Here is a 23,957-nt window from a genome sequence, read left to right on the forward strand (position 1 = left end):
GCCTAAGTAAATTGTGCAGCTAAACTTTAGCGACTGTAAAGCATGTGATTCCTGGAAGTTAGTGTATATAGTAAGAACAGAAGCACAGGAACACATTGCAAATCAAAGATTCAAAGATATTTTTTCTGTGAAAAGGAAATTGTGAAGGAAATTTAGCGTGTTAATAAACACATTTATGAATGATTTTACACTTAAGTGTTAATGTAATTGATTGATTGCATAAGACAGGACATACATTCTATTCACTTTAAACCTAACAGTTCTAATTTTATTAAGTAATATGATTTTACAGTGTTTTCTGTTTAAACATTTTTTTTAATTTATGAAGAATAACAAAACTGCACAATACATTTTAAAAATAATTTAACCTGCCTTTTTCAGTGCTGACCGTTTTCTTTCCTTTTCTTGGCCTTGATGACGATTCAGATTTTATGGTTGAAGTATCCGTATGTAAAGATGTGCTTTGTAGTGCTACAGTTAAATAAAATGTAAGAAAAATAATAACATCTATATACAAGAATTGATGATATTAGTAAAATTGCTCTTAAAATACAATGAAGCAATTCATTTAAAAAACATGTATGCTTAAAATACATTACACATACATCCACTATCTTGCTATTTTGTGGCCCACGCTTGTGGCAATCTGGAAAACTCAAAACTACATTTCTGATCAACATCATTATTTTAATCAGGAAAGCGTAGCTAGCGCCTGAGCAAGATGGCAGTTTTAACCCGCTGCTCCATGCCTGCCCTGCACCTCTGTGTACAGACAACCAGTGGCACAAAGAAACACCGAATGCTCGCCCCAACGACTGTTTGGAGCATGGGAACTGCTGCGGCGTGAACTCCCACTTTACTTTCTAACCAAAGAACCGCTGTGTAAAGCGAGTCCCGGGGAATGTTCGGAAACAAAGTATGCCATGCATCCTGATTAAAATGGCTACTGCACTGAACTCCCGTCAAGCAACTAAGAGGCAAGACTCGTCCCTCCCCTTCGGTATTGGATCCTTGATACTGGGGATGAACCTCTGCCTCTCTCTTTCCTCCTCCTCTTATCATCTACTCTATTCTCAATCTTTCTTTTTGTTCATTGGGTGACACTTTGCACCCTCAATTCGGAACAGTGTCCCCTATGACTTAATGGTAAATTGTGGAGCACGGACACTGGACCTCATCAGGCTTCTGGTCCCACCTCTCCTTTGTTGACTTAGAAACGATATGTGCTCTTAAATAACCCTCACCCACCAAAAGGTCCCTTGGTGGCATGCTTCATTATCGGATTCTTCCCGCCCCTAGTGTGGTCAGCCTAGTCAATGTCAAAGGCTAATATGCATCTCTGTCAAAAATACATTCATCCAAAACTTACTTGGTATTCTCTTTAAAAATGATACTTAGGTTGCCTAATTAGGGTGCCATGAGTTTCAACACTGGAGGGAAGGAGCGCTTGTAGTCAAACATTCGTCAAAGCATCTCTCTCACCCAAGAAACTGCCTGCCCGTGGCTCCGATGAACACCAAAGTGAGGTATAGTGTGCACAGAGTCCAGTGGTAACCCCAAAGGAAGGCAGGGGTAAAGTTAAATAGCACCTCACTCTCTATTCGTGGTAGTGTGGTCGAGCAGAAAGACTTTATCAGAGTACAGTGTTAAACATTTGTTATACACATCCAGGAAATGAATTCACACACTCAAAGACTGAACTTAAGACCAATTGTTTCTGTATAAAAATATTCATTTAGTTGTTTTATGTCATAGAACCAAGTAAGCCTGGGACAGGTAAGTGATACTACATTTGAGATTACTTTTCTTACACAATGTAGCATACCTGGATACTACACTGGGAGATTTCCTATAAACAGGTAAGTAAAGCAGCTTTTGTTAGTTAGTGCAATTTTAAAAATAATTTCTTTAGGTCTTCAAACTCCACACTTAGAAACATTTCCAAGAAAACAGTCAATGTTATCCTATGTAGGAAAATAGCATTATTGGTTTTAGGGTAAGCATTCAGTAGTGGGAGTTGAGGATCTGGGGGTAGACTCAGGGGTCCCCCATCGTCAGGGATGCACTCTTGTTAAACCCTCAGCGGAACTAGGGCAGCTGGGTGCAGAGTGCTGAGGCCCATTATTATACAACAGGGGTTTGGAAGTCTCACGTTGGTTGCTGCAGACAAACAGGCCACTTGCTTGTGGGAGCAAAGCTCCCAGACTTTAGCTCAAGGCAAATGGGGAAACAAAATAGCACCAAAGGTACATCCATAGCGGCACCAGGACGGCCAGGAGCAGGGTGCTGTTTCAACGTTGAGCTCCCTGTTGTTCGCAATGAGGAACCTCCAGTTTGCAAAGGCACTGCAGGCTCGGGGACAAAGGTCTTCTGGGGGCTACTACCACTTCGAGAGTTGATTTGGGATCTTGGAGTTTGGTTAGACACCGTTGGTTGGGCCACCCAAGGCCATGGGGCATTTAAGGGTTGGATCTTCTTACCAGCTCCTGGTCACGGTTGGGGAGACCTTCCGGTTTGAGGCTCCAGGCGTCGGCTGGAGGCTTGAGGAAGGTCAGGGGTCAGCCGATCTCGGGTCAGGAAAGCTGGGGGGACCTCCTCGTGGTGTTTGCCCACTTGAATTAGGGCCTTAGAGGCAGAGCAGAGTTATGCGGATTTGCGGTGGCCGGCCCGAGCCAGAGGTTGGAGATTAACAAATCCAGTATTGACAGGAGACAAAGTCTTTGTGGTTGAAGGCAGGCAGGTCTTCCGTGTTTTTAGAGGTTGCTGGCTGCAGGACAAACCGGTATTTCGCAGGAGCAGGTTCGAGGTGGAGACAAGCTGGTAGGGCTGGGGCCAAGTCAGTGGGTGTCTTCCTCTTGTTATCTTTGGCATGGCTGGTCAGTACTCCTTCTTCTTTTCTTGTAGTTTCTTCTAGTCTGCCTTCTTGGTTCAGAGCTGCCCCCTAAATACTTTATTTAGGGGGCGTTTTAGGGGTCTCAAGATCAGTAGCTAATGGACTACTGACCTTAGGGTGACTACACCCTTGGTGTGCTCACCCCACCTGGGGGAGTAAGCACAATCCCTAATCCTGATTGGGGAGTGCCTGCCATCTGCTAGATGGTGGGCACTAAAGAGTGGGCTTCACTTCGCCTCCCCCACCTTCGAGGTGGAGTTGGCAGAGGTGGGCACACCTTCTGTGCTAGCTAGTTTTTCCCACCTGTCTCCCCGCCGAAAAGGAGGAGACAGGAAGGGGGCCTTCTCCTGTTAGCAGGAGAGGCTGGGGGTCGCAATACAAAGGCTGCCAGGCCATTGAAGCTTCCCTGCCACAGATGGCTCTTCCTGGCCTGGGGGAGGTGTGGACGCCTCCGCCCAGGAAAGACTTTGTTTCTGGGCTCAGGGAGCGAAGTCTCCCACCCTAGGGCTCCAAAAACATGTCTTGTGGTGGCAGGCTGGTGTGCACCAGTCAGGGAACTCACCAGAGGCTGGTCGTTTTTCAGGGGGCAGCTCTTAGATGCACTCATAGTGCATTTTTCATTAAATCCCACACTGGCATTAGTGGGGTTTAATAATGTGCTGAGAAGTTTGATACCAAACTTTTCAGTTTTCAGTGTAGTCAAATGGTGCTGTGGAGTTCATAATGACAAACTCCTAGCACCGTATACTCTTTACTGGCAGCACTGCACTTACAATGTGTAAGAATGGACTTAGACACTGTAGGGGTCCAGGGCTCACACACCTGTACCCTCACCACTGCCATAGAGCACCCAGCTAGAGGGGTGACTGATCTATGCCAGGGCAGTGGGATGTAGGCAGGATGTGTGCCATGTTCACTCTTCACTTTGTTCTGCACCAAGACATGCAGCCTGCAAAGGCAGTGTGTGTGTGTAAAGGCTCAGGGCCTCTAAGGAAGGCACAATAAGTGCTGCAGTCCTTAGAGGCCTTCCCTGGTCACAGTGCCCTGGGTACCTGTGGTACCATTTACCAGGGGATGACCTGTGGCCAGAGATGCCAATTGTCTTTAGGTTAGTTTGGGGGAAAGAACACAGGCCCTGGAAACCTGATTAGCAGGGACCCAGGGCACATCAAGTCAAAAGTGCATCAGTAGTCTGGCAAAATGTGTGTGGTTGGGGGGGTTACTGTAAGAGAAACCCAGCTTCTCGCACCACCTCAAACTGCTATCCTCCAGGTATTTGGACAATCGCATTGATAAAGAATATCCGCATAAGGAAGACCAATCCTCAATCTTTTTCTCTATCACATCGGTAATCTGGGGCCCACAACAGCAGAAATCTGGTGCCTTTAGAGATTCTACTCTCACTGCACAGACGCTTACTAACATTTCCCTTCTTCTATCCCTAATCAAGGGATAAACTGATGTGAGATACAAAAGCTGAGTGTGAGTTGTAGAACCTTCTTAACATAACAACTGATACCTCACTTTTTGCAGACAGTCTTTTTTTTTATTGGGAAGAAGCAGTGCAAGGTAAATCTTTATTACTCAGAGAGAGATAGACTATTAGCAGTTGCAAAGAGTCCATCTTTTTTTTTTTGTAAAACATTTTTATTGGCATTTTTAATTATTACATACATCACATCATTCATTGGCAATGTTTTTGCAGACAGTCTTAACACTAAAACTGTACCCCAAGATTGACTACCCAAAGGGGAATCCAAAGATGTCAAAGAGGTAAAATTGGGCCAAAAAGGTTCAAAGCAGAACTACCTGCACCAGAATCACCTAAAACAGACACCAATGTAATCTTGGATTATCAAACTACAACACCTATGTACTGTCCCTGACCAAAAACAAATACAGATATAATGAACAGTGACATTACTGTTCTCAAAAAGGACTTTACAGACATTGCTGAAAAGATTAAAGAAGCTGAGTCTAGAATTAGCAACAGGTCCGGTTCCGGGGATTTTTATCGGGGTGGGCCAAGGGTGTATTTGGGTGGGCCAAAGGGGGCCCAAATTATAACAATTCTAAAGGTAGACTACAAGCCCTAGAGTTACGCATGGACATTGATTCACCAAAATGCCTGGGGAAGAGGAAATGACATCCCACATCCTTGATCTTAATGACATCAAACATCCTTGACCTTAATGACATCACAAGAAGTGACATCATATGACCTTTGACCATCAATGTTTCTACGAAGGGTAATCACATGGCCTTAACCCTTATAACATCACAATAATTGTTATTGCTAAAGTTATAATAAAATATGACTAATACCATAACAGAACATTGAAAACTGTCTGTTTTAGATACCACTTGTATTAGGGTGCTGATGTCATATGAATGGAGATCATTATTTGTTTTTCATAGTTTTACATGAAAAATTATGCGTTCTTCTGAAGAGGATAATTCCACATTTATTCTTAGATAATGGTTGGACATTTATGATTCCCTTGTGACTGCTTATGCAATGAGGCATGCAGTGTCACAATGGGAATATTATAATGTATGCCACATCCTACAGTATATCACTGTGAGAATTATACACAGACTAAAATATATAAACACCTTCATAATCCACACACAAAAACAGCCGGGTCTGGTGAACTAATATGTCCCCTGTAGGGTGCTGTGTTCAACCTCATGGTCACAGGTTCAAGTCCCTGGGGGCCCACTCAGCCTTTACTCCTTCTGATGTCAATAAAAATGAGTACTATTGGGGTGCTTACCTGTGGCAGTGGTGTTGCCCGCTTGCTGCCTTTCAGTCCCGGAGCCGGTGGGGACGCGCTGGTTGTTGCCGCTGGGGGAAGACTACCATTCCCAGCTTCCCCAGCGCCGCGCACACCGCCAATGACATCAAGCGCACCAGGAGGGGCATAAACACAGGCAGGGGCTCGCCATACGCGGGACGCACGCGGGTGATGCCCGGGAGAAGCCCGGGATAAGGGTGGGACCGTCTAATGCCGTAAGAGGCCGAAGGAGGCTGGCCTGGGCCATCCCCCCCCAAACTTATGGATTGGAGTAGGAGTGGACCTCTTATTTAAAAACTAAAGGTACATAAGTTAATGTCAGAGGGCGTTGTCTGTGTTATAGCTGATTGTAAATTAAGTTTACTAGGTTACTAAGTACCGGTGTCTATTCCTACAGCGGTACAAGACTTTGGGAACAGAGATATATTCATTCTCTCAGCATGGCGAGACGACGAGCAAAACCCCTGCTGGAGAAAACGCGTTCCACCATAGACACCTATCTGACCAAAGCAGTTAGCGTTCTGTCTGAAGAAATCGATCATACAGAAAGACGCTTATCAAGGGGATCCAGTATTATGTTTGGTGACCAAGCTTGTTTATGTGAAGAGCCCCTTCTAACCAGTAAGGAAAGATTGACCACTTCAGAATTAGTCACTACCCACTCTGATACAATAGATGTAATAGATGATGTAATTTCAACTGATGTAGAGCATTCACGTATTTCGGTTACACCATAATTATCCAACTTGGCCCCTTCCCCTGCCTCTATAAAACAAACAAAAGGATGTAAAAGAAAAACTTTAGGTCAGGGAAATACAAGGGCCAAAAAGGACAAAAAAGTCATTACACGGCGGGATACGGCAATTCTAAGAGGCAATTTAGGCCCTGATGAAGCCAAGGGTATATTTAATATAGAAGCCATCCTTGAGAAAATATCGGAGCTAATCAGGCCATTGCATGAGAAGGTCGATAATCTAGTTAGGGAAGTGCATAAATTAAGTGGGCACCTTGATAAACATAGCCTGAGAAATCAATTAGGTAACCCAAGGGAACCTGCCAATACAACCACGAATAGCGACCCGATTAATTTGGAAACCAATGGAAGTGGGACCCCATTGATAACCAGTAAGATGACCGAACATGGAACAGGCAAGACACCTGTCGATTAACTAGACCACAGAATAAAATCAAAGGGAATTACTATGCTATCTAGGGTACCGCCAGCTATGGCGCCAAATAATAAATCGAATCCAAGGGAAGAATCTTTAGCGAAGACAAGAAGGTTGCCAGTAGAAGATATCCCTAATGTAAGACCAGAGGACCGTCTGACAGTTAGTGTAAATAAAACTCCGGCAGTTATCAACCTGCCGCCTGAATGTGGGGCTTATGTAGCAGTTCTTACAAACGTACCTAAATTACGGAAAGGCCAGACAGAAACCCATGACACACTCAAAAATAAAACACTATATTGGCTGACTAAAAACTGTGGTTTCCCAGTAGCAGAGGCTGATCAGATAACACTAACCCAAAGGGTGGGGTGGATTGGTCCCCTTGTTAAAAGGTTTGAAGGTGATTGCATAATTATTAATTTTAGGTCCCCCAGATGGGCACAGAATACTTTATTAAGTGCCCCTCTTCCATCATGCTGGGACTATAACACAACCCTCTTGCCTCTGGGCTACTTTATAGACATATGATGGAGAGAAATAACATCGATAGCCCGAATTTACACTATCTCAATGCAAAAAAAGCCACTGCCAACAATTCCACCCCTTGCTTCACAATTCCACTTTACAATAGATTTAAGGCATTAAGCCCCCTGGAGGATAACGATTGACACCGGGGACGTGAGGGTATAATCCTGAAATATAACCCCCCAGGGCGAGGGTCAGGGCTGAGGATGCCTGAAAATGAAATAATTGAAGAACAGATTTCCCTGCAAGACCATAGGCAGGATGACACAGGAATGGCTATTGTCGGGAATAGTGAACTACATTATACATCCCCTGGGGGGGGCTACTATTGGGTTAACATTTACTGAGGAGTTAACAGCCCCATTTGCCAATAGGAGCCCTGTTACGACTCGAAGTATACCAACTAATGTTATAACCCATGAAGGATATACCCTCGTAACTTGGAATATCGCAGGCCTCAGTAAGAAGTTAGATACCCCTTTTTGGAGCGATTTTACTTCCTCAGGCAACAATATTATTTGCCTACAGGAAACCTGGTGTAAAGAACCGATTTTTGTGGAGGACTACACCTCGCATTGGCTAAGCGCAGCTACCTCCATAGCGGGAAGAGCCAAGGGTGGCCTCCTGCTACTTGTTTCAAACAAACTTGTGGGGTGCAAAATCAAAAGTTGCTCTCCAATAGATACCCATAGCCAGGAAATGAGGCTTGAGTTTAACAGGGGTAAGGACCTCGTTTTAATAAACCACTACAATAATATTTTTAATAGTAGTAGGGGATCCTATTCCAGGCTCTAGAAAAGGAGACTGATAGGGCATTGGCACTCTCTAGTAAACTGGCTATTATTCTATGGGCCGGTGACTTCAACATTCAAGTATGCCCGCTGGCGCAGACCAAGACATGCGGGTTTACGAAGGCTCACTGTATTGCCGACAATAACAATGATGATTATTTACATTTTCCCCATTGTGACTATGGTTTAGCCCTAAATACGATGATGGCGAAATGTGATCTAGAGTTACTTAACTGCTCTATAAGAAAGGGCAATATTAAATGCCCCACCTTTAGTGGCCGGAATGCGGATAGTAATAGTGATCATATCCTAATTTCAAGTAATAGTTTTTATTCAAATTTATGGATTTCTGAACACGTGGTTAGTGATCATAATAGTATCTCTATTTCACTGTTATGCTGGGGAAACAAATTACATAACACTGACGAGTGTATCTCCGACATATTCCAGTAAGGCCTAATGGCATGAGAATCAAATGGGATGGAGTGGACCCTGTAAAGATCCAAAGGGAGGTGGTAACCAAATGCTGGAAAGAAATTGACCACTGCCTTAGTGAAGAGGTCTACCAACATATATTAATTAATGTGTTTTCAGAGATAAATAAAATAATCAAAAGCATACTAACTAGGAGTATCAAAGGCCCCAAACAGGTCAATGTAGGTTGGTTTGATAAAAAGTGTACACAGACACTCCGTAATTTGAAACTTGCCTTAGGTACTAAACCCCGTAATCAACCTTACATCCATGATTTACGCCTCACATATAAGCAAGTTATTGAGGCTCGGAAAAGAGAGCTCCAAGTGGAAGCGCGGGATAAACTAAGCATGGCAGCTGACACAAAGAACAGTAAACTGCTCTGGGAAATTGTAAACAGTCTGTTAGATCTGGGGGTCTCTAATTGGCAGAGGTAAGTACCTTAGACCAAGTAGGGACCCTTGCTTCTAGTCAGGGTGAAGGAATACCCGCCGTAGATAACCCCTGCTCACCCTCTGGTAGCTTGGCTCGAGCAGACAGGCTTATCCCTAAGGTAATGTGTATAATAAATGCACTTAACATAAACAATGACCCCCCATCCACCACAAACTGAGACCACACAGGTAAGTATTTTTATAAAAATATAGCTTTATCTAGTTTATGCAGTAAAAATAACCAGTTACAGGGTGATTGCTCTTTCACCAAATGTTGCACGTTATCTTGATGGTTGCGCTTATCATCAGGAAGTTCTTAATATAAAAATAGTCTCAAGTCTCTTTACATTTATCACCAAAAATAATGCCAATGAATCGTAGGCCTAAAATCAGCCCTTCCCTCGTTATGCCCAAGCCCTGCGAGGGCGCCTCACCGATTGCGCTGTTGCTCACCACCTCGGCGAGAGAGGAGCCTCGCACCAAGCCCCGGCGGGTCCCGTCAGCTCTCCGCCCGCTCTCGGCAATCCAGCGAGCGGCGGGGAGCTAGCTCAGCACTTCGAGCAGGGGAGAACAGGCCAGGGGCAGTACACACTCGCGTTGCTCCCTCGGCGAGGTCGGGTTACTCTTGCGCCTCGAGCGCGGCTCCGGCGGTCATCGACAAGGCTTCCTAGGACAGTCCAATGAGGTCGCGGCTCCTCAGACGAGCCCCAGCAGCCACCCGGGAGTCAGCCAATGACAGTGCGGCTCCCGGGACAAGCCCTTTCCTGACGTCACAACTTCTTCGGAAAGGCGGCAAATCGGAGCGCGGCTCTCGGGGGCAGGCCTACGGCAACGGCCAATCAGAGCGCGGCTCCTGTTGCTAATCGACCAATCAGGTCGCGGCCCCTTCGTTGCTTTCTCCGCGGCTTCTGGTCAATTTCAGACCCCCGGGCCGCGGCGGTGACTTGCAGGCAGATGATTTAACGCGCCCAGGGTCAACAGGGCGAGCTGGATATCGCGAATCCTGTCAGAGGATTATTTTGTCCTGGGGACGCCTACGGGCTCACAACCACTACCGCACACGTGCCGACGAGCACGTCGATCCCACGGCACAGCAGCTGATTGGCAGGCGATTCTCAGCGCGGCACTCTCAAGCAGAACAGAGAGCAGCCAGTGTGCTACACGGGGCAGATGATAGGAGTTCTATTGACACAGCCCACGATCTCTGCAGCACACAGCAGAGCTTTGTAGTCCTTGGTAACCTTTCTGTCCCTGAGTTGCCAAACAGGAGGCCAGCTCTTCTCAGGCCCTTGGAGATTCAGTTTGAAGACTTGGTAGGTCAAGCAGGCAGGGTCACAGCACACAGCAAAGTCCCTTTCTTCTTCTCAGCTTTTAGTTGAACAGCAGAACAGGTCAGCCCTTGGAGCACACAGCAAGGCAGTCTTCCTTCAGTTCCTTCAGCAGTCCTTCTTCCAGCAGAGGTTCCTCTTGATTGTAGAATCTGATTTTCTGTTGTCAGGGGTCCTTCTCTTATAACCCTAAAAGTCTTTGAAGTCCTTTGAAGTCTTTGTGCAAGTGGGCCCTGAGCCCGGTCTAAACCAGTTCTGGGTGTTGCTGGAGCACTGGGGCTTTCCTGGCTTCCTTCTTTCTTTCAGTATCAGGGACAGAGGTGACAGTCGCCCAGCGGGAGGTGGAGCCAGCATTGTGGTCAGGCAGGCACAGCCCTATTCACTTCCAGGTGCTATCTCCTCCCACTTCCCTGGCAGCAGATGCAGGCTGTCATCCACGGGCTGACTCAGACAACCTCCTGGGGGCTCTGCAGCCCCTGTCACCCTCAAACCAGACAGTCAATCCACAAGCAGGCCCAGGCACACTGAAAGGTTAGACAAGAGAACAGCCACTTTCTAAAAGTACTATTCTCAAACACAGAATTTAAAAACAACCTTTACTAAAAGATGTGTTATTAAATTCTGAGTTCAGGGATATCAATCACTTATGTCCCATCTTGTTCCTATGGGAAGATAGGCTGGTATCCATTGGGACCAGCCTCCCCCATGTTAGTCTATGGAGCAAGATAACCTTGCAGCAGTGAGCACACAAAATGGCTGCCGCTCACTACCAGAGCATGTGACCTGCACTAGTACATGCTCTACCTTACCCATACACTGCACCCTGCCCAAGGGGGGTACCTTGAGCCTTCTATAGGGGTGACTGATGTGCTCAGACAGGGAAGGGTTACGCCCAGCCAGTGGGGACACTGGCCAGGTGGACATGGCACTCCACTGACTGCACACAGGCACTGCGCTGGCAGGCCTGAGACACCATTTTAGGGCTACTCATGTGGGTGGCGCAATCTGCGCTGCAGGCCCATTAGTAGCATCTGTCATCACCAGCCCAGGCACACACAGTGCACTTTACTAGGGACTTCCTGGTGATACAAATATGCCAATCAGGTATACCCAATCAATATGACAATTTACATAGGGAGCACTTACACTCTGGCACTGATCAGCAGTGGCAGAGTGTCCAAAGCATCTAAACCAGAAAAAACGAAATCCAGCACAGCATCAAAAATACAGGAGGCAGAGGCAAAAAGATGGGGGAAAACCACGCCAAGGGTGTCAGGTCTTACACAGTCCCTTTTTACAAAATGATGGTATGCCTGAATTGACTTCATATGTAAATTGTACTACATGGATCGAACACTTTTCCAATATTTTTAATCCGGATAGGGAGGTCTTAACTTTACCATTGAATGATGATTTTACATGGCCTACATTACCCCTGCTAATTAGTGTAGAAGAAGTACAGGAGGGGCTAGTTAATAGCAAGGGGGGTAAAGCACAAGGCCCTGAAGGGGTCCCGATCGATTTATATAAAAATTAAATGGACTTGTGGGCCCCAATTTTAACAAGGATTTTTAACGCGGCAGCATCAGGGAACTTCCCTAAGTCTTGGGGACAGTCATTAACTCTTCCACTTTTTAAAAAAGGTTCTCGGTCCGAAGCTTGTAATTATCGTCCAATATCCCTGCTAGATTAGTCTATAAAGGTCATGAACAGGATCCTATTAAAAAGGTTGGAAACCTGGGCCTCTGATAACAAGATTTTATCTCCAGTTCAATATGGATTTAGGAAGGGCCTAGGAACACTAGAACAATGTGTGAACCTTGACCTGCTCATCAGTAAATATACATCAATGAAGGGGGGGCAACCTGTTTTTATGTTTTGCAGATTTGAGCAGTGCTTTTGATCTAGTGGACCATTCACTCTAGTGGCCCACACTGCTCGAAAATGGGGGCCCTAAGAGAGATTGTGTATTTTCTGGCAAGAGTATATGAGAGACTATCGAGCAGTGTACAATATGGGCCAACCGGTGAACGTACTCCCTTCTTTAATATAAGAAGGGGCATCCGGCAGGGTTGTGTTTTAGCCCCTCTTTTATTTTCATTATTTATTAATCAAATTGATATGGTTTTAAGTCAGATTCCCACGGATGCCCCGACAATAGACAGGAAGGTTGTACCAATTTTGTTATATGCTGACGATGCTGTTCTACTTTCAAGAATTCCTATAGGCCTCCAGCGGCTTATTAACAATTTTACAGAGTTTATTATTGGCAGAAAACTTTTAATTAATAAATCAAAAATATTTGTTATGGGGGCGTGGCCAAGATGGCGTCGGAGTAGGACGCTTCTGAGAGCCTCTCCGACGCCGACTCTACAAAGCAACGAATAGCGGGGTCCAGGCCGTTCCTTTCGGCGTTGCACGAGCAGCGGAGGTCACTGGCAGCTTGGGGGTGCCGTCCGGACCCATCGGAGAGCTGTGCGGAGGCCAGAGACGGAGTTTGGAGCGGGGACGAGCTGAGGCCTGCGAAGCACCGGCCTCTGGTACCCAGGGGGCCGGCCACGCCTGACGCGGCAACCGGCGTGCAGGAGGAGCACTCGCCGCTCGCTGCCGAGCCCCGCCCCCGAGACTTGCCGACCCGCCGGGGGTGAGCCTTGTCCCTGGAGTGGGGACCCGGTGTGTGCGGAGGCTGGCGGGGCGTGACTGGAGCCTCGGAAGGAGCTCGGGGGACGACGCACCGGACCAGAGGAGGAGTCCCGCGCCGGAGAATCTTGGGGCTGCGCGCCCACGTGGTGGAGCGGCTCCGACTCATGGAGGCCTGACAGTGCGGAGCTGAAGTAGGAGCGGCTGGCGTCGCAGCGGCCCCGACACGGGGTGCCGGCTGAGTCTCACGTACTCTGAGGCGGACCAGAAGCTGCCCTGTTTAGTGCGGGCGGAACAGCGCCCAGAGTGGCTGTGGACAGTGGCCTACTTGGGCCCGTTCTTTGGCCGCCATTGACCCGGGGGACTTCCTGTTGCCTGGCCAGTGGGGCCCCAATACCGGACTATCAACCCTTGGGAGCATCGCTCTGGGTTCCCCGAGGTGTTTCTGGGACATACCGCTCGAAGTGGATGACCTCGGCGCCATCTTTAGGGGACCTCTCGGTTTGACCGGAACCTGTCTGGCTGCGCTGCTGGGAAGCCTCATGAGGTGCCACTGCATTTGACTGGTGTCTATCGCGAGGGTCCCCGTTGCGGCGGCTCCCCCCTGCCCTGCGGACCACGCTTACTACCTGCTGCATTCCCGGAGTGGTGGTGGTTGCTGTCGGGGGTGGCTGTGCCTATGCACGGATAGCCTGAGAAGTGTGCTTCACTGCTTGCGGGCTTGGCCTGCCATCGTTGCAAAGACTCCAAGGTGCGGAAGGCCTACCACACTGCGGGCAGAGGGCTTAGCGGCTGCTTTTGGAGGGTGACGCGGCACTGCTGACGGGGAGTCCCGAACCCGGGGGGCGCTGTCCTGGGCTTCATACTCCCGCCTGCGACTACCTGCGACTTGGTAGTGGGAGTGCAACAACAACTCGCAAGTATGTCCGGCGCGCAGCGCAAAGGGGGGAAGACGGTGAAGGAGGGGGCCCCCAAGTCATCACAGCAACCGGCGTCACCTGGGGCTAGCGGGTCCTCCAGACAGCCAGATGATGAGGCACCTGCAACTAAGGCCTTTATGAAGGAGCTTTTCGCGACTATTAAAGAGGACATCTCCGAACTCAGAACTCAGCTGGCATCGGACCTCCGGGAAGTGCGAAGAGATGTAGATGGAATTGGCGAAAGGGTAGCGACGCTGGAGGACCATGATCTTGGTCTGGCAAATGACGTGCACCAGCTTCAGCAAGACATCATACGGCTCACGGAGCAGAATTTGGATCTGCAAACCCACGCAGAGGATTTGGAGAACCGCTCCAGGAGGAATAACATTCGCATCAAGGCGGTGCCGTGGGATGGTGAATCGGGGGATCTGCGTGGCTATGTTCTGGCCTTGTTTCTCCAGATCCTGGAAGACGAGGAACTTCGGGACATCCAGATGGACAGAGTGCACCGAGTGGGGCTGCCTAGGAGGGGAGGGGGCCCGCCGCCGGATATCCTTGTCTGTGTGCACGACTTCCAGGTCAAGGAAAAGATTCTGAGGAAAGCTAGGACCATCACCTCCCTGCAGTTTAGGGGCCATCGCCCCCAGCTTTACCAGGATCTGGCAGCTACCACCTTGCAAAAACGAAGGGACTTCCGGCCGGTCACCGCCTTCCTCCGGGAGCGCGGGGTGTCCTACTCCTGGGGTCATCCCTTCCGGATTATCTTTCGATGGGAGAACAGACTGCGACAGATCAACTCCTTGCGGGAAGCGAGGGATCTCCTAGGCATCGAGGAGGAGGAACCGTCCCGAGAGGCTCGTGCCTCACCATTCCGGCGGAGGCGTCGTTCTTCTTCCTGGCACAGGGTGGGCCCGTCCCTTGAGCGACAGCGACCGGATCCAGCAACTAGAGAGCAGGAGAGAGGAGACGCAGTGGCATCGGTGGCCTCCGCCACCATGACGGAGTCCCAGACGAGCTCTGGTGCAGCATGACCCCGCCTTCATGGCATGGCGTCGGAGGGGCTCTTGGCCTGAGGTCCCTGGGGTACACTGGTACTTTTGGAGAAGACACCCCAGACCTTGGACCTGGGGGTCGCCGAGTCGACACCCCTGCCCCGTTACCAGTCCAGTAGGGACCTCCTGAGCCTTGACCTGCTGGAACTGAAGACTGCGAGGTTCAGGTTCAGTGCTCTGTATTGCATTTTGTTCTTTGTTCTTTCTTGTTTTTTTGGGGGAGGGGGGGGGGGGGGGGGGGAAAGGGGCGCGAGGGACCGGTGGTGGCAGCTCTGTATGGAATGTTTGGATTGCCGAGAATGGGGAGAGACGCGTGTTTTACTGCTTATTCCTGCTCTTCTGGTGTTGGGGATCCACTTTGGCCTTCGATTCACGGGAGAGGATGATCTGGGGGGTGACAGAAGGGTGTATGGGGAGATCAAACGTTTGCTGGCAGTCTCACCTGTCCTTCATATGTTGTTCTGCGGATTGATGGGTATGCAGGTCCAGTACAGGGAGTGCGGCTGTTTGGTTGTGTACATGGCGTGGAGTGATTACTTTCCCTAATGCCTGTCAGCGTGGGAACTTGGAATGTAAAGGGTCTTAACTCCCCGCAGAAGCGGCAGAAACTATGGAAGTACATTGTAGATCACCACCTGGACGTGGTTGCCCTTCAGGAGACCCACCTGGCTAGGCGAGATGAGTTGAGGCTTCGTCATAGGCAGTTCCCTCTTATTTACAGGGCGTCTGCGTCCACGAAGCATAGAGGGGTGGCCCTACTTTTTCGGGCTTCCCTGCATTTTCAGCCCACGGGGATGTCTGCGGACAAGGAAGGCCGGTGGCTCCTGGTGAAGGGGCTGTTGCATGGTCGTCTGTGTACTTTTGCTGTGATGTATGCTCCTAATGCGGGCCAGAATGCCTTCTTACAGGGACTACTGGACAGGGTGGGGAACTTCGTGGAGGGTCACCTGTTCTTGTTGGGGGATTTCAATATGGTGTGGAACAGGGGAATGGATAGCTCTGGGGGCCACAGAGCGGACGCGGGAGTCTTCTCAGACGAAACTCTGCGTCAACTAGGGGACATGGGATTGATTGATAGTTGGCGTTTTCGTCACGCTCAGACTAGGGATTACACCTTCTTTTCCAATGTTCACCACTCATACTCCCGCATTGACTACATCTTGACTAGCCAGGCTCTTCAGGGGGACATACAGTTAGCTGACATCTTTCCACTCTCGCTCTCGGACCATAGCCTCGTGGTACTGAGTTTACATTGGGCCGCCGGGGGAGATGGTTGGAGGAAGTGGTATTTCCCGGCCGCATTGGTGCGAGATGAGGTGTCTTGTAAAGCTCTACGCGCAGCTATTGGCGAATTTTTTCTCCTCAATCCGCCTACGGACACATCGGTTTATACCACTTGGGACGCGTGCAAGGCTTCTTTGAGGGGCACGTGCCTCGCTCTCAACGCGAACCTGAACAGACTGCGACGGGAAGAGAGAGAGGCTCTTGAATCCGAGCTGGCCTCCCTAGAACAGGCTCACAAGGCGAACCCCTCTAGGGTGACTTTACGCCCCCTGACGGCGGTGCGTGGGAAGCTGAGGGCCCATTATAATAACAGGGCGGAGTTTACTATCTTACGTCTCCGACGCACCTCCTACTCCCAGGGCAATAAAATCGGGCGCCATCTTGCCCGGCAGCTTCGGGATAAGCGCGAGAAGGATTATATCGGAGGTATTCGCGACCATGCGGGCTTCGTTCAGCATAGAGATGCGGACAAGGCTACTATATTCGGGCGCTTCTATGCTGCGCTTTACTCGAGTGACTCGCTTGATCCGGGGGCCCAATCCAGATTCCTGGAGGGCCTGCCCCTCCCGAAAGTCTCTGAGGTCTGGAACGAGCAGTTATCCTCCCCCGTCACTCGAGAGGAGGTCTTGGATGCCATTAAGGCCCTGAAGCTGCAAAAGGCCCCTGGGCCTGACGGTTACACGGCCCTCTTTTATAAAACATTCGCCTCTGACATTTGCGACTACTTAGTCTCCCTTTTCAACGCAATGGCGAGTGATGGTAAGACCACGGATTCTATGGCCGAAGCTTTAATCACGGTTATCCCCAAGCCTGGGAGGGATCCTACCTCTTGTGCCTCTTACCGCCCGATAGCACTTCTTAACCTGGACGCCAAGCTGTACTCCTCCATTCTGGCGGGTAGATTGCAGGATCTGATGCCTGCCTTGATCCATCCTGATCAATCGGGGTTTATTAAGGGTAGGCAGACTCACGATAACCTGCGTCGCGTCGTCCATCTCATTGAAAAGGCGGACAGGTTTCGTATTCCGGCGGTGCTGGTTGGGCTCGACGCGGAGAAAGCTTTCGACCGCGTTGACTGGGGCTTTCTGCACCAGACGTTGGTAGCCTTCGGATTCTCGGCTGCTTTCATTAGGATGATCGAGGCCAACTATAGTGGCCCTACCTCTCGGGTGATAATCAACGGCCACAGATCGGCGAGTTTTCGCCATTCCCGGGGGACGCGCCAGGGATGTCCCCTGTCACCCCTGCTTTTTGCTCTTAGTATAGAGCCGTTAGCTTTGGCGGTTCGGGAGGACGAGCAGATTCTGGGTCTTCCCTTTACAGGTGAGCAGCATAAGATCTCGCTTTTTGCTGACGATGTCCTGCTGTCCATCCAGGACCCAGCGCTATCATTGCCCCATGTCCACTCGGTGCTCTCTACCTACGAGGAGGTGGCGGGCTTCAAAGTTAATTTTGGTAAATCTTACATCCTAAATTTAACCCTGTCACCGGGGGAGGTGCAGCGGATCCAGCTGCTTACTCCGCTCGCTTGGGCGTCGACGTCCTTGCTATATCTGGGCGTACGGTTGACCGCCACAGTGGGTGCTTTGTTCCAAGCCAACTTCCCCTCGATGTTAACTTCCATCAAATCTGAACTGGAGCGTTGGAAGCCTAAATTCATCTCGTGGCTGGGCAGGATACACGCCCTCAAAATGGTGCTCCTTCCTAAATTGTTGTACTTGTTTCAGGCCTTACCTATCCCGATAGGATCAGACTACTTCCGCCGCTTGAAGACCGTCATGTTGCGATATGTCTGGCAAGGTGGCCGAGCGCGGCTTCCGTTTTCGGTTCTGTGCCGTCCGAGGCTGGAGGGGGGAGTTGGCTATCCGGACATGCATTTGTACTATAAGGCCGCCCAACTGAGGGTCATCGTGGAGTGGTCTCAGCAGATGTCGGAGAAGCATTGGCTCCATATGGATCGGAGTGTGGCGGGACGCTCCATCTGGAGTCTGGCCTGGTTACCCAAGGCACATAGACCCAGGAATGCTTACATCAGCACTCCCACGAGCACGGTGTTAAAAGTCTGGGACACGGTATGCAGCGACGATCGCTGGACCACATTCCCGTCCCCGTTTACCCCGATTCACTATAACCCGGCCTTTCCCCCGGCCTTGATGGAAGGCCCCTTTGAGGCCTGGAGGGACGGCGGCTGTAGAGCCCTTACCCATTTGTTTCATGGCACCGAACCCCTTACCTTCCACAACTGTATGAGGGATTATGGCGTTCCCCCGACAGAACGCTTCAGACACCTTCAGCTCCTGCATTGGGCGACGTCACCGGCGGTAGTGGACGCTGCTACTAGACCCTTATCGAAATTCGAATCTTTCCTTCTCCGCACATCTACCATGAAGGGAGCAATCTCGTTCCTGTACAAATTGCTGTTAGACTCTACTGTGGCGCCGCGGCCACGATATCAAGGTCATTGGGAATCCACCCTGGGAAGGGACATCTCTACTAGTGAGTGGCAGGGCTTATGGGGGGACGTAACGGCGCATAACCACTCTACTGACCTCAGGGAGGCACATATGAAACTCATCTTTGATTGGTACCTGTATCCCTCTAAATTGCACTGCATATTTCCCACTACTTCAGATAGGTGTTGGCGGGGCTGTGGTATGTTGGGAAACTTTAGCCATATATGGTGGGAATGCCCTACCATTCGGCCATTCTGGACTGAGATCTTGTCCCACATTAAAGACATTTTGGGTTACCCGATCCCGGACTCCATGGCTTTTGTGTTATTAGGGCTTAGAGACCCGCTGCTTGAGCACCAGACTAGAGCGGATAAGCGTATTATGTGGTTATGCCTGGGGGCGGCTAAGGTGACACTGGCAGCCGCTTGGAAATCCCCGTCTGCTCCCGCTATTTCCTTATGGCATGCCCGACTGTGGCGTCTGTTGAGCATGGAACGTCTCTCTGATATCTTTCGGGGGAATTTCAAGAATTTTATGTACAACTGGGGCCCGCTTGTGAGGTTTTTGTCCCGAGGCTTGCCCTCGGCAGTATGTCCATCAGCAGTGCGGTCCCTCCATCTCTTCCAGATTTAAATTCCTGAATACCTGATTTGCTTGCGTGCTTGTTGGCTGCCACCACTGGGGGGGGAGGGAGGTGTTGGGGAGGGACGAGGGGGGGGGGTTAGTTGGGGTTATTGCCTTCTGTTTCTTCTTCTATTGCGATTGGCTCTGCCTGAGGAGGACCTCTAGACTCTGGATGATATCTGGGCTGTCCTCTCTGTCTGAGGATGCGATGTCCACTGTTGACAATCTGTCCTACACGAGAACTGAGCTGAGCAGACATTTCCTTGTTGCCTTATCGGATTATTGCTGGCTTCTTGTGGACTTTGGAGCCCTGTAGCCCTTTTTCTTCAATGGTTCAGTCCCTATCTTTGCTCCCCCTGTGTGGGGCTTTATGGCGTTATGTCGCCTATCTTCCTCTCTTTCTTTCCTGTTCCCCTTTTCCTGTTTCCCTCCCCCTTCTATTCTTCTGATGTTTAAAATAAATAAAAATTTTACAAAAAAAAAATATTTGTTATGTCATGTGGTAAGAAAACTAACCTACCAAGGTCTTTTTACTTGGTTCGAACTAAAATACATGCGGTTAAGTCATTTTGCTACTTAGGCATAACATTTTCTGGAAACGCAAATGGACCAGTGAACATGAAAACGTACGATATAAGATGACCAGGAACACTAATAGCATATTTCGATTTGCTACCAAACTCGGGGATCGTAGACTAAAAGATATGGTAACTATATACAATGCCAGATGTGTTTCCTCCGCCCTGTATGGGGCCACTGTTCTGATAAATCAACTCAGCAAGATGAAAATAATTTTCTTAAGCGGTTGTTGAGTGTACCAGCGTCAGCATCCACTGAATTAATTCACCAGGAAGTTGACATTAATTACATTTCCGACTTGGCCGCCCTACGACCCCTACTCCTATGGCGTTCCATTTGGTCCAAAAACGAAACCGAGTTTACTCAGTCTATAATTAATGACTGTATAAAGCTGGACCACTGTTTCCGTATCCCTTGGTTAAGTTATATTAAGCATTGGTTTAATCTTTTATTTGATTTTAACACTTATATGGAGCCACAATACATAGTTCAAATATCTAAAAAAGAGTTAAAAGGTACTTTCTTGGCTCATAAAAGGGAGGCCCACAGAAAATCGATTGGAGCCCAACCCACTCTAGTGTTTTATCAGCAATTGGATCTTATTAGTGGATTTCAGGTTTATTTGGCAGAAGTGACAAGACATTCGCACCGTTTTGTTTAGACACGTCTCAGGTTAGGGATTGCTCATCATCTTGTAGCTATTCCCACCATGAAAAAAAGTTCCAAATTGAAATGCCCATGTGACAATATATCCAAACAAAGTTGCTCCTATTTCTAACTTTTTTGCAAATTTTATATATTTTTAAGAACATTTTATTTATAGCCTATCCTTTTAAAGTATAATATCCGATCCACTACAAATGCCATGAAGTCAATATGCTCATTGGAAAGTCCAGATATTTGCTTCCATGTAGCAATATATATACTAAAGTGCATAGCCGCCAGGAAATCTATAATACTATGAACTTTTTCTCTGCTGGTTCCATTATAGCACGTTAGCACTTTATGAATTCCCTTCATTGCATTATATAGGTGACTGTATTTATTAGGTCTGGAATGTTATTCCCTGTAAATATTTTAATGCACCTGACACTTTCTTCTCATAACTTTTATATGAATTATAAAATTGTTGGCATATGACACTTTACTGCTAAATTTGCACAGTTTCCTCTAGATTATTTGCTACCACAGGCAATCTGTAATAAATGCAAACTATGTACTGTAGATGCTAAACCGCAATATTGCACATTATGTCATCTAGACTGCATAGGGCACTTCATTGCGAAAATTTGCACATATTGTATATTTTAGAGCACTAGCCACTTTGAAATTTGTATGTTAAATGAATAAAACAGTGATAGTTGCATATTATGTAGCCTAGATCTAAGTTAGTTTGAGATTATTTACTAAAGGCGTGTATAAATTGATTGTGTAGATAAGGAGTATTGATGTATTTAACAAGGACTGCCAAAATAATGATGTTGATGTATTATTTTGACTTGCTTATATGGTTGTGCTATGCACACCGAATACAGCTTTTGAACTTGAACTTGAGTACTATTGAGTTGGGTAACAATAAACATCTGTTATTCAGTGCCAAGATACACTTCAGTGAACGTGAATTTACAAATACACGTTATGTTAGATAATTGAGGTGCAAAAGGACGCTAACAGGTCTGGCTCTTGTGCCACTGCACCTGCTGCATCATTGGCAGGTAACACTCTGACCCTACTCCCCCATACACACCTCCTAACTGCAGCTTGCCTCCGACATGAGGTACGGTTGCAACAATGCTGTTCTCTTCCAACATGAATATTTTAATGTCTCAGCCAGTGTAAAAATAGACAAAATTACCTCCAGCCAGCATTTTTCCCCTTTACGGTGCATACTTAGAACAGTATTTATAAAAACAATGCATTTTAAAATGTGTTCTTGGGGTTTCCTAATTATACCTGACTAGGGTTGCCACCTGGCTGTTTTTTTACTGGTACCATGGTATTTTAATGTCCCAACTGGTCCAAAAATTACATAACCATCTAAAGCAAGAATTTTTAGCCCTTAACTGTACCTAATTCAAACAAACAGCAAATATAAATGGAAAAACACTTTTAAATGGATTATAGCACTGCAAAGATTCATGACTATTAAATATAGTAAAAACAGACGGAAAAGCCATGGTAAAAATGTATACATTCAATTGTATTCATAGTTCTATTTAGTATCATGTCCATGCCTGTGCCACTCTTAAAACTTCAACAAATAGCTGGTATTTCTTTTGGAAAGGTGACAATGCTACCCCAGACTGATAATTATTGTAAACAAAATGAAAAAGCATCACAGTGTTTGGCCGTCCTCATGGCCTCTTCTGCCGACTGGGAGGGCCAAAGGTCATATTTGGGTGGGCCCGGCCCACCGGCTAGAACTGGGCCTGATTAGCCAACTGGAAGATGACAACTCAACCATGAAAAAACAGACCAGTGTTATGTCAGCCAGGATTACAACTCTAATAAAAGAAGTTGCTGAATTGGAAGATCACAACGCAGGAGAAGCCTGAGAATGTTTGTTATGCCAGAGGACACAGACGGACACAAACCCCTGCTTATCATTCCATGAAGCATGAATCCCTAAAACTCTGGGCCTCATCTTTCAGAAACACTTTGAAATTGAAATGGCACAGAGTACTGTCTAGACGACAGACCAGCACCACAACCAGATCAGCATCCCAACCCATTAAGACGATGATTTTCAGACCACACAGTATAATCATAATAAAGCCATCCTGTTCCATTTGAAAAAGTACAACGTATCCAATGTTTTGGGGCCAATATAAGCTTTGCACAGGACTACTGCAAGGAAACAGTATTTAACAGGGAAAAAGTCTCTCACAGGAAAGGATTCCTAGCTCTCAGAAAATCACAGAAAATGTGCTGATACCTTTTCTTTTGTCAGTCAAGCCAAGCTCAGAATAGTTCATAAAGGGACATCTATAATTTTTACCGAACTGAAGGACATGTAAACTTATACTGCCACATCAACTACACTCTTGTGCTACGTTTATAAGAGACACACCAGAGTGAGCATGTCTACTCACGGTCTGATTGGTTGTGTAATAACAGCCTTTTTTTTAAAGTGGAGACTGAAATTACTGAACACAAAGCAGTAGTAGATGAACATGTTTCCCTTACACCCCCAGAACATATCTGGAAAAAGCACAGATATCTACAATATTGAGCTTACAAGTAACACCTGACTTAAGCCGCACTGGGGCTTTCATAATCCTCCAGAATCGGTAGGTAAATGTTGTTCTTACAAAATTGCAATGAATCAAACGGATGTATGACGTTACAACACATACTTTTACATCGCATGCCTTTACAACGCGGTTTTTACATCGCATACCATTACAACGCATAGCGCTTTTGGGTGCTGGATAGTGAATAGTTTAATTTACTATTCCAACTCCAGTCCCCGTGGACACTAGGGAAGGTTATTGGATAGTAAATTAACCTATTCCCTATCCTAGAGCGCCCCCCAGCGCAATGCGTTGTAATGGTTTGCGTTGTAATGACCGCGTTGTAATGGTAGTGCGTTGTAAAAGTTTCGTTGTAAGTGATGTTTGCCAATCAAACAGGCCCACATGAATCTATTGCACTATTCCCTATGCATACATACAATGCATAACAGTCCGTACACCCACTAGTCTCAATGACACCCACATATGCATGCACCATGTGCACTTTTGCTAAGCTACAAGAATTTCATGAAAATGCCTTATCGGCCTATGTTTAGTTTAACGTATATTGCTGGCTTACAGTTGGGTAGATTTAGCTGGTATAGAACACTCAAGTGCTATCTTATATTGTTCTAAATAGTGATCTAGGCTATGCCTCCAGCTGAGGCACATTCCAGCAATTACACTGCATTAACTAGTAACATATAAATTTGGAGGTTGGGTCTGGATAAGGTCTGGATGTGGGCCGACTCGTGGCCCT

General features: G+C 47.6%; 1 protein-coding gene across 1 annotated transcript in view; it reads right to left on the reverse strand.

Annotated features, from left to right (window-relative positions):
• Nucleotides 1–23,957, reverse strand: part of LOC144773802 (uncharacterized) — a 3,430,469-nt gene that overhangs the window by 2,712,199 nt on the left and 694,313 nt on the right. Inside the window, exon 6 of the mRNA XM_078658904.1 lies at nt 373–471. Within this exon, the coding sequence (XP_078515030.1) occupies nt 373–471 (99 nt within the window). The remainder of the gene's footprint in view (nt 1–372; nt 472–23,957) is intronic.

Source organism: Lissotriton helveticus, chromosome 8 (genome assembly GCF_964261635.1).
Source record: "Lissotriton helveticus chromosome 8, aLisHel1.1, whole genome shotgun sequence".
NCBI lineage: Eukaryota > Metazoa > Chordata > Amphibia > Caudata > Salamandridae > Lissotriton > Lissotriton helveticus.